At 43.4% G+C, this 11,535-nt stretch overlaps 1 protein-coding gene across 1 annotated transcript; it reads right to left on the bottom strand.

Annotated features, from left to right (window-relative positions):
* Positions 1–217: 217 nt before the first annotated feature.
* HINT1 (histidine triad nucleotide binding protein 1) lies at positions 218–4,828 on the bottom strand. Its single transcript, XM_006131873.5, has 3 exons — positions 4,670–4,828; positions 2,697–2,801; positions 218–541 (listed from the first exon to the last, which is right to left on the bottom strand). Exons 1-3 carry the CDS (start codon positions 4,778–4,780, stop codon positions 377–379), a joined length of 381 nt encoding a protein of 126 aa, XP_006131935.1. The 5' UTR covers positions 4,781–4,828; the 3' UTR covers positions 218–376.
* Between the last annotated feature and the right edge of the window lie 6,707 nt (positions 4,829–11,535).

Below are 11,535 nucleotides of genomic sequence, written 5' to 3'. Positions count from 1 at the left end.
AATGCTCAGAAAACCATGAAGAGGTTTGGTCTTGGTGAGATATTAGACTGGATGTGCTGAACAAATCTGCATTAATACTCCCCCTCCCCCACCACCACCACACAGTATGCCACATTCAGAGAAGCAAGTTAGTGAATGTAGTTTAAGCATTACCACACATTCCAATGGAAATAGTTATATAGCAAAATAGTGAAAAAACACACCAGAGAGATGGTGCTACCTGTTATAACTTTATTATGTGAGCACTGTTGAAAACTTTTATTGCCCTATACAGAAAGCGTGACTGAACTTGTTAACAGTATATTTGGATTCTTGGGCAATGTATTAAATCTGTGCAGCGATCATTTCCACACAGACTGGTGATTCTTGCTGCAACTTAACCTGGAGGCCAGCCCAACTGACGTCCACCAAGAACGTGTAGATGTACGTGATAGACAGACTGTCCACCATCTGGGCCTTCATTCAGAACCATTCGAAATCCCTTGGTCAGGCCCAAATCAGCAGCACACTTCTTGCCAACAATCACTAAATGCCCAAGAAGCTGGAAGGATCAAACAGGAATGGGAGAAAGGAGAGAGAGAAAAAAAAAAAAAAATCAACCACAGAAACAATTGTGAGCAATTTGAAGACCTGTCAGTTTATCAGTTATATGGTGTAACTGTTAAAAAAAAAAATCTCCAAATAAATTTTAAAAACTATTGTAAAAGATGGAATGGCATACAAGATCAAAACCTTAATCTATAAAGGTATTTTTGTTTGTTTAAAAAAGGGAAGGACTTTTACAGGCAAGTACTAGCCAACAGATGTCACAGTCACACAGGTCAAGATTAGGCCCTTTTCATTCCTTACTTCAATTAAGAAGTTGGCTTTTCTTCATTGTATACTAGATAACCAATCACAAAGCACTGAGGCCTGATTTTCAAGAAAGAAGAGCCTTTCTAGTTCTCATGAATTCAGGTACCTCTTGGCAACACTGTCACTTCACCCAAATACAAGATGCCACAAACTATTTTTTCCCCCACACTAGAAGAAGCATCATCTGTTCTACACTAGGATGGAGAATAGAATACATTTCAAAACAAAAACCAATACTTCTGCATTAAAAACATGCATTTTTAAAAGGTACATTTTCTCACTGACTTAAATCATTTTGTACTGCAACTAGAGATGTAAGCGACTAGTTGACTATCCAATAAATAAATGCTTATTGGATAGTTGATTAGTGACTAAACTAGTCACTTCTTCCCCGCCCCCTGCCTCTTTTTGAACAGAGGGGCAGAGCTACGGGACCAACCCAGCAGCACCTCAGCTGTTCTGCCCCAGGCTGAAACTGACCAGAAGCTGACTCGGGGAAGCTGGGGGCAGAGCAACTCTAATTGTCCGGCTGCCCGGAGCACATCCGGGTACTAGATGGTGCCGGACCATCAGGAGTGCCATACCACTGGAGTTTTACTGTAGAATGTTAGGAGTCGTTAAAAAAGGGATAGAGAATATAAAACCATGGTACACCCACATCTTGAATACTGCGTACAGATGTGGTTGCCGTATCTCAAAAAAGATATATTGGCATTGGAAAAGGTTCAGAAGAGGGCAATAAAAATGATGAGGGGTTTGGAATGGGTCCCATATGAAGAAAGATTAAAAAGACTTGGACTTTACAGCTTAGAAAAGAGGAGACTAAGGAGGGATATGATAGAGACCGATAAAATCATGACAGGTGTGGAAAAAGTGAATAAGGAAAGTTATTTACTTATGCCTACAATATAAGAACTAGGGGTCACCAATTGAAATTAATAGGCAGCAGGTTTAAAACAAACAAAAGGAAAGTTTTCTTCACTCAGAGCAGCCAATCTGTGGAACTCCTTGAGTAGGAGACTAGGACTTTAACAGAGTTCAAAAAAAGAGCTAGTTAGATTCATGGAGGCTAGGTCCATCAAGGGCTATTAGCCAGGATGTGTAGGAATGGTATCCCTAGACCAGTGGTCCCCAACGCGGTGCCTGCGGGCGCCATGGTTCCTGCCGTGGCATTTGTGTGCGCCCACCGACAACCTGGGCCGGCCCCGCCTCGCACCCGGCGTGCGGCGCACTGGAGGCGCCGGACCCAGGCGCGCAACACGCACTGGCGCCTGGTGCGCGGCGCTCGGGTGGCCCCGGCCCCAGGGCACATGCCGGCGCCGGATGCAAGGGGATCCCCGCCCCTGGCGTGCCCCAGGACACATGGCCCCGTCCCCTGGCGCGTGAGTGGCCCTGCCCCGCGGGCGCCCGCGAGCCTCTAAAGGTTGGGGACCACTGCCCTAGACTCTGTTTCTCTGAAGGTGAGTGACATGGGTGGAATCACGTGAGGATTACCTGTTGTGATCCCCAACCCCGGGGCATCTGGTATTGGCCACTGTCGTCACACAGGATACTAGACTAGATGGACCTTTGGTCTGACCCAGTATGGCCGTTCCTGTGTTCTTATGCTAAAATTTGATGCGGTTACATAGCATGTAATTGACTAGTCATCTAACATTCCTACTCAAAGCAACCAATGAATTAAGTACGCCACTGCATCTTGTCAGTCTGTGCTTTGATCAAGCTATAAAGGCAGAAAATGAAACTCAATCTCTGCCCTAAAAAAACCAAATCATTTTCATAGGTTACAATAATATATTCAATAGACAGAATTAATATGCAATGACTTTCACAATACTTACAGATTCATCTGAATCTTCTGCTTCAGATAATTGGGCAATTGGCTTCTTAGGAACCACTAGGAAATGTGTTGGAGCTTGGGGTGAAATATCATGGAATGCAAGGCACTAAAAAAATTTAAAAAAATTAAGAGCTGAAGCATCAACACTTTAAAGAAAAACAACCCCAATGGATAAATCAGAATATCACATTACCACTCACCCCCATACCAGCACATACTGAAGTTGAGATCGTAAGTTCAATAACTTTCCAAAATTAGCACTGGTTACTTGATATTAGAGAGTCATTTATACCTTAAAATGCAGTTAGCAGTAAGAAGAAAACCTTTAAAATTAACACAAAATGCCTATATACAGAGACCTACGAAGACCAGTTTTGAGTCTGATTTGTAAGCAAGTAGTTTTTAAGTGAGGTGAATACTTAAAAGCAAGACAAGTCAGACTCTTGAAGGGGACTCAGTACTCTAGAAAAGATGAGAGCCACTGAATTAGCTGGTTACATAGAAACATCCTTCAATCCTGCAAGAGCAGTTTTAATTCCTGAAGATTTAGAACAAGTTTCCTCTTTTTATCTTGTGAGAGATGATGATCACATAATTATTTAAGCTTCCCAAAGTGTATTAAGATTGGAAACTGGATTTCTCCCTATTTCTCAGACGGGCTTATTTATTATCAACTCAGTAAATTGAAGAGCAGGCTCATTTTATTATACTAACTGTGGCAATATGTTTTCCACAGCATACCAAGATTAGAGGCAAAGTCTACTAAAACTTTCACATGGACAAAGAGAAATACATCTATAAGGTATGCACATTCTCATTGCAAAGCAGCAGCAAAGAAATTGCTTTGGAGAGCATTTCAAAATTATTCAGTGAGCTAGAGTAAAATTTTCCCTAAAAAATTGTGATACTATCCTCACCTCTTAAGATATTGGCTCTTCAGTTGTCAATAGCTATATATTTACAGGTCATACTAATGGTACATTTTTCAATAAGAATCCATCTTCTGCATTGCATTTATACAGGGCCTGATTTTCACAAGCAAAGAGGAGCCATAGCTTGCAGTGATGTCAGTGTTTAGTGTCAACCCTGGATGGACATAGTCAGATTCAAATTGCTAGATAAGGGAATTGGGTTATGTTACACTAATAAATATGAAACTTTTCTTAACTTTATGAGTCAAGATCAGGAGACATGCCATCAAAACTGAACCAGATCCAACAGGTATAAGCCAAATTATGGTAGCTTTATCACAGCAGGATGGCTGCCCATTTTAAAGATACAAATTCTGGGTTTGTGGCCAAGATATAGCATGATCCAGATACCAGAACAGAGGTCATGCAATACTGCTGCAGACAGCCACCCTTAGGTCTTGATTTTTAAGAGTGTTCCCTATTTAGGCAGCAGAGTTCAGGTCATCTCTGTGGGAGTGGGAGCAATATGGCTGGATCGCACAAGATGCAAGGAACAGGGGCAAGTATTTGGAGCGCCGTTTGTACCAGGCAGGACCCATTAAGATTGATTTGGTGTCAGACGGCCCTCGACTTCGCGTATCTATTTATGATCTGGTGAGGGGGCTGGGTGGCCACAAACGAGCAACTCGTGATCCGGGGCTTTGCAGCACCAACATGGAAGCCCTGGAACGTGGAGGGCTGGGACCAAAAGCAGGTTTCCCCTTTTCCTGTCCGCCAATACGATAAGGAGCTGGGGGGGGGGGGGGGGGACACGAAGCCCCTGCCCCAGCGGGGGAGGCAGGAGGAGACTTTGCCCTTCCGAACGGCGGGCTCCGGGGTGACAGTTCCCCGCCCCCCACGCAGCAGTGGGGCGTTGCCCCGCCCTGCACAGCCGCCCCCAGCCGCAAGCGGCTCCCGCAGCCAGGGAGCCCGGCGCCCCCCTGCACCGCCACGCGGCCCCACCGCGCCCCGGGGGCTGCAGCCGCCGCCCAGAGCAGCCCGGGAGCCTCGCGCCGCCCCCCACCTGCTCGTCCTCGAAGATGATCTTGGCCGGGATCTCCTTGCGGATGATCTTCCCGAAGATGGTGTCCCCGCCGGGCCGGGCGGCCTGCGCCTTGCGGATCTCGTCAGCCATCACCGCCGCCCGCTCGGCCCCCCCGCCTGCTCAGCGCCCGCGGCCAGGACCCAACCGCTCTCAGCCCGTCTCATTGGTCGCTCGCGCTGCCCATCACGCTGACCCCGCCCTGCGGGGCTCGGAGTTAAAGGGACAGCGGGGCGCTGCTTCTTGCCCGGCTGTTGGGCTGTGTCATTGGATGTTGTTACGGGTTGGCAGGTGACATCGGTCCCCACATGTAGGGCCTGGTCCTGCAGACATTTACTCCCATGGGGGGGGACCTAATTCCCTGAGTAGTTATTCACATTGCAGAGTCAGGGCTTAGGTCTTCTTAACGAAGCTTTTGCCAAACAAATGTGACTAGATCCCATAGTGGGGTCACCAGGATTTCAGTGGTACCTGTTAGATCTGGGGGTGTTGTTTTAAAAAATTAGAAAGTGGCACAAACTCATTCTATGACAAGGCATGGGAATGGCCTATTTATTGCACCCCATGGATTCTGTGCTGCTTTTCAATTAACATGGAATATGCAAAGGCTACACTCCTGAATCTGCCTCCATAGGAGTGGATCCTTGGCCCTGTCCTCATACAGACCGCCACTGATGTAACTGACTTCAATGGGATTATTCACATGTGTTAAACAGACACGGTTTGGGCCCAAACCCCTCACCCAGGGAATCGGCACACAAATTGAGTAGACTGGTCATGTATGAAGTGTAGAGGGAAGACCTAGTACTTTCTGGAGGTCCTGCTCAATAAAAGTAGATGGATGTTTTTTTCATATCTGTGGAGCAACTGAAACTACCCAACTATTATTGCTCTGCCTCGAAAACTCCCCTGCATGTCCATAACTGCAAAATGTGGTCATTCCTTGTGTAAACTTGCTAAGCAGACCCACAGCAATTCTGCTTGTTCTGCACAATGTTAGGCAATATCTACACTACTGATTTAAGACAAACTTTGTCAGTGATCTTAAAACGTTTTTATAACATCAGCATAGCACATCCACAGCATGCTCCTTGTTTTGACTGAGTGCATCATCCACAAAGTGTTGAGTGCTGAGGAAGGATGGGGGGAGGCAGCAGCCACATGACTGCTACATGAGTCTTCTTCCATGCCACCATAGCCCAGAGGAAGGCTGCAGCCCCCTTCATTATCCATCCAAGGACAATAGCAAGGAACACTTCCAACAACAGGCTCAAAAGGTGCTGAATGATGATTGAATGTGCCTTTGGCCAATTAAAGGGTCTCTGACACTGCCTTTTTGGCCAGTTGGACCTCAATGAAAACAATATTCCAATGGCCTTTGTGGCCTGCTGTACTCTCCATAATATTTGCAAATCAAAGACCGAAAAGTTCCCCCAAGGATGGGCCACTGACATTGATTGACTGGCTGACGATTTTAAACAGCCGGATATAAGGGCAATTAGAGGGGCACAGCAGAGGCTATTTGAATTAGGGATGTAAAATCCCATTTAATTCTTCAACCGATTTAAAGGGGGGTACATCAGCCCCCCCCCCCCCCCCCCTTGCCACTGAGCTGAAGCAGCCCCTCTGCCTCAGGCAGGGACTACTCCAGCCCGGCCAAAACAACCTGTAGGGTGCCCAGGCCTGCCGCCAACAGAAACGGGGGAGTTGCTCCAGCCCCCACCAATTAACCAGTTAACCTTTCACGTCACTAATTTGAATCAGGGAGACTTTGAAGGAGCATTTTGACAGTAATTTATCTGTATGTGATGCATTTGACCAGGCAATATTTAGTTGCTTCCATGAATTACCCTGCAGTGCTTGCTTGAGTGTTAATTGCAAGGAGAAAATTGTCCTAATTTTAGATAATATATCTCCATGTTAGGACTGAGCTATATATGTATCTCACAAATTAGATTTTATTTATTTCAAAGACTTAAGTTTAATAATAGGATCAAATACCAACTTTTGGTAAAAACAGGGGACATGACAAAGAATATCTTTTAGTGTCACTTAGAGTTCTCACAGCTGGGTGTAAATGCAACTTTCTTTGGAAAACCAGTCCCCAGCCATGGAATGCATGGAGTACTGTGAGGACTGGGAACATGCAATGGATGCCCTGCAGGATTTTGGGGAAAGCATGGACTTTAGTTTTGTAGTGGCTAGAGTGGAAGTTGGACGTGGGTTGCTGCAAAAGAAAGCTAATGAAATACTTTGATATCTCGGTCTGGTCCGTGAGGAGCTTTAACATCCACTTGTAACTAGTCCTTTCCTAGTTATCCAGGCTCAGTCTTCCATTAATTTCATTTCATTGTCTCCCTCCATGCTCTTTTTTCACGCTGTGCTGCATTGGTTGACTGCAGCATCTTACAAAACTGAACCTCCTTACTCCTCCTGGTTTGCTGCCTTACCTGCTGGAGGCACTCCATACTGATGGGCTGTGTCTAGACTGGCATAATTTTTCGCAAATGCTTTTAACGGAAAAGTTTTCCGTTAAAAGCATTTTCAGAGCAGAGAGTCTAGATTGGCATGGACGCTTTTCTGCAAAAGCACTTTTTGCGGAAAAGCGTCTGTGCCAATCTAGATGCGCTTTTCCGCAAAAAAGCCCCGATCGCCATTTTCATGATCGGGGCTTTTTTGCGGAAAACAAATCTGAGCTGTCTACACTGGCCCTTTTGTGCAAAAGTTTTGCACAAAAGGACTTTTGCCCGAACAGGAACAGCATAGTATTTTCACAAGAACACTGACAATCTTACATGAGATCGTCAGTGCTTTTGTGGAAATTCAAGCGGCCAATGTAGACAGGTGGCAAGTTTTTCTGAAAAAGCAGCTGATTTTCCGGAAAAACTGGCCAGTCTAGACACAGCCAAGGAGTGCATTCTTAAGGGCACATCTGTAGAAGGCAAAGAAACAATGAACAGAAATAGTGAATGTGCTCACAACTGTCAATCACAAAAATTACACACGCCTCAATCTTACTGTCCCTTGGCTAATACACAATCATCATGAGCCCTAATTATGGTGAGTTTATGAGGAAAGGGGCAAGAGGGAGGGGACAACGGGTTGTTTGCAAAAGGAATTCATAACCAAATAGGGAAATTATTCTGAATATTGGTACCTTTTTCCAGTGCTTAGGGTAATAGAATCCAATACAGTATCTCACTCCTATGGGTAACTCAGCATGCAAGGGAACATCTTCAGACTAGTTCCATATGCCACTTGCCTGTATGCCATTCTGATCCCTGCAGAAATACTTGCTGAGTGACATGGCAAAGTTTCCTACAGCATGTATTTGGGACTATTTCAGAGTGATGGTTGAACTCATCTTCTGGATTGTATCATGGCATTGCTGCATATCCCTTTTGTGCCCCTTCTCCTGCATGTCATTAGCAATCAGGCGATAGGTATCAACATTCCTACAACTGATATGAAACTATGACTGCACAGCCTCCTCTCCCCATTGACTCTGCAGCTCAAACTACACAAGAATGCATCTGCTGCAGAAAGTAAGCATGGTCAGCTGGGAAGATGCTGTGTGAAGCTGCATGCCAAGCAAACAAGAGGAATTTCCAAACGTCCCAGGCCTTTAAATGGGAGAGAGTGTGTGTATATATGCATGCGTGCGTGCATGTAGGGGGGAAGAGACAGAAAGAGGGAGGCATACCTGTGTATCCTCTATATATCAGAGGTCAAACTGCTGACCAGGTTAGTCATGATGGGCATTGTAGAACACCACCTGGCGGGAGACCAATTAGGGAAATATAACCAAGTGAGGAGTCTACACTGATGATGCATCACTCTATCTAGGTTGCAAAAATCTGTGTCACTTGTCAAGGTGTTGGTTTTTTATGTTGGTATAGCAAAGGAGTAACATAGGCAGGAGGAGCAATTCAGGGTATATATACCTCCACTGTTTTGTCAATGAAAGCGGACTTTTGTCAACAAAACTTTAGTATAGACAAGGCCTTAGACAACAAAGTGGCAGTTGCATCTGGTTTACATTAGCATCTCCATCACCACTAGCACTGACAGAAGATTTTAAGAAAAATCTTAGCATATTTGATCCATCTTCCAAACACAAAACTAGTCAAATTCACCACACTTCACTCAGTTGAGCATAATCCATTCAGTGTTTCCAGGTGGAACTACTTTTGAGAGATAAAAATATTCCAAAAACTGTAAAAACAAAAATACACTGTCCACCTTATTTTTAAACTTCATAGTTTGCAAAGCCCTGGTCTGATTCCCCGCCTCCCCACCACCACCACTTTCCATAAACATTCTTTTATATAGGATAACCATATGCTCTTATAAGTTAAATATGTGATTTATCCATAACTATGGAGAGAATAATGGGCAGAATTCTGTTCCTAGACCAGCATAAATCTTGAGTTACTTCTGTTATTTGAGGTAGGTGTAAAAGAGCAGAACTTGTCATACTTCTTCCACAATGGCTCTCTAGCAAAAAATATATCCTGGAGCACTAAAGAAATGTCTGACCAAACAAATCAAAGAACAGTGGGCTGAAAATCTGTCCTTTACCTCACCCCACTGTATGTAGGTATTTTGGTACATATATGTCCTAAGGGTACTGCTTTGCTTATGTGTAAAGGGGTAAGATAAGGACAGAATTTCCACCTCAGCTTTTAATTTCCTTGTTTTTCTATGTTTGTCAGACAGTGAATGTTATTTTAATAAAAATGTTGTTAAAACTTCTTTATTTAAAAGGATCAAAATATTTTTAAGGAAAGAACATCAACATCGACATAATTCACAAGACACAAAATAATAAATCTATATATTCCATAAGTATTTATTTAAGGCCCTAGTCCTTTATACATGTATTTAACAGTATGCTTTGTAAGCAGTTCCTGATTTCACTGGAGTTGTTAATCTCTATTATTTACTAGTTATTAATAGCTCAAAGAGATAATCAAAGTGATGGAAGCATCATAATGATAAAAAACACATAATTTAACGATATCATTCTAAATATGCTACAGCCTTTTTTTTCAAATGTAATAAATAGACCCGATTGAATAATTCTTATCAAACCATTTATTTATTTTTTCAATATAGTGCTGCAAATAGCTTAAAATAGTCAAAAATCTGTTATTCACACGGGTTTTATTAATAGTTGAATAATTCACTAATACATACCTTGAATCTGCAATCATATTTAATGAAAAGATTTTTACACCTTTTAGTACATCATACTTCAGGATCAGTGCCCTGTTCACTGAATAATTTATCCAACATTGTGAGGGGGTGTGGTCACAGGACTCCCCTTAAGATTGTTTCCAAGTGTACTGATCATGTCTTCTTTCTTGCTTTCTGGGGCTCCTCCTCACCCTATCCTGCTGGCTAGATCTTCTGGACTCCCCCAGAAAAAGCACAGAGTTGGGATAATCACTTCCCTGAAGAGCAACACAGATACCGAACCACTTCAGCTCTGGGTAGATGCAGTTCTATAGCCCAACACCCATGCAATCAACCCCCAAATGGGACCAACCCTCTTCCCCAAATACATAAATCTTTCTCTGTGTAAAAGTTGTACACAGTGAAAGCTCATCAGTTAAACCCTCTCTGTCAGTGAAATAGAGATATGCACAATGATTGTCCCCCCATACCAATTATTTACACTGGTCCTGATAGTAAAAATTATTTTTACTAAGTACAAACAGTAGGATTTAAGTAGCTGCAAGCGAAAATAGATAAATCAAAGTAAGTTACTAAATTCAAATGAAAAGAAAATGCATAGCCAGTTCTAATTCACTAAGAAACTAATTGCAAGAAAAAATAACAAGGGGTACTGTAAGAAGATTCTTGCCCAAAAGAGCTGTTCTTATTTCAAATACAATTTTCAAGTCAGAGACAAGTGTCTTTTATTCTGACTTGGGTCTCCAGCTTTCTTTGTCTCCTTTTGGAGTGTGTCTTGCCTTTTCTTAGGCCAGCTGAAGACAAAGACATGATAGCTTCCTATTGCTTAAATAGACTCTCCCTAGGGTGGGAATCTTCTGTTTTAAATCCCCCCTTTGGCAGAAATTTACCAGATTCAAAATGGATACCAGCATCAGGTGGTATGGTCATGTCACCAGCCACCTTCTGTACTTACAGGACAAACAAGGCTGTTTACAAGTCATTAAGCTGATCACCAGTCATTAAGCTCATTGGCACATTTAAACTGTAAACAGACTCACACTAGATACTTGTAGCTTTACATATAAGGATGAAACAGTACATTCATCAAAATAGTATACATAGGTCAAGCAAACTGTAACATTTAAATTAATAGATTACATGAGGTATTTTATCTAAAGCATCTTTGAGTTATGCATATTTATATTCCTAAGGCAATTTTGAGAAATCGGGGGGAAGAACGGTCACAAACATATTTCAGGAAGTATTCAAAAATATTTCATGATTATTAAACATTATTCATCCAGTGTCAGCAATAAATTGTTACAATAACATATCTTCTCCTATATAACACATTTTATCTCAAAGTAAATTTCCCTCAAAGGAAATAATCTCCTGAAAAGAGAATATGACAAGAAAATGCTGGCAGACTGTTACATACAGGCAGTCCCCGACTTACGCGGATCCGACTTATGTCGGATCCGCACTTACGAACGGGGCTTTTCTCGCCCCGGAGCTCGCAGGCAGCGGTCCTGCCACCTCGACCTCCGGGGCGAGAAAAGCTGCTCCTGATGCCCCTGGTCTGTTGGGGACCGTCTCCAGCAGACCAGGGGCACCGGGAGCAAAGCCGCAGCCGCAGCCGCAGCCAGAGCAAAGCCTCAGAGGCGCGG

The sequence above is a fragment of the Pelodiscus sinensis genome, chromosome 6 (genome assembly GCF_052426305.1).
Source record: "Pelodiscus sinensis isolate ZL-2025 chromosome 6, ASM5242630v1, whole genome shotgun sequence".
NCBI classification, from domain to species: domain Eukaryota; kingdom Metazoa; phylum Chordata; order Testudines; family Trionychidae; genus Pelodiscus; species Pelodiscus sinensis.
The sequence above is the reverse complement of the archived record's forward strand: the minus strand, read 5'-3'. Positions and strand labels throughout refer to the sequence as shown.

Coding starts and splice junctions, on each gene's coding strand:
- HINT1 (XM_006131873.5), bottom strand. CDS start 4,780: ATGGCTGACGAGATCCGCAAGGCGCAGGCCGCCCGGCCCGGCGGGGAC. Junction 2,802..4,669: donor TCATCTTCGAGGACGAGCAG/GTGGGGGGCGGC, acceptor AAATTTTTTTAG/TGCCTTGCATTCCATGATAT. Junction 542..2,696: donor CAGAAGATTCAGATGAATCT/GTAAGTATTGTG, acceptor TGATCCTTCCAG/CTTCTTGGGCATTTAGTGAT.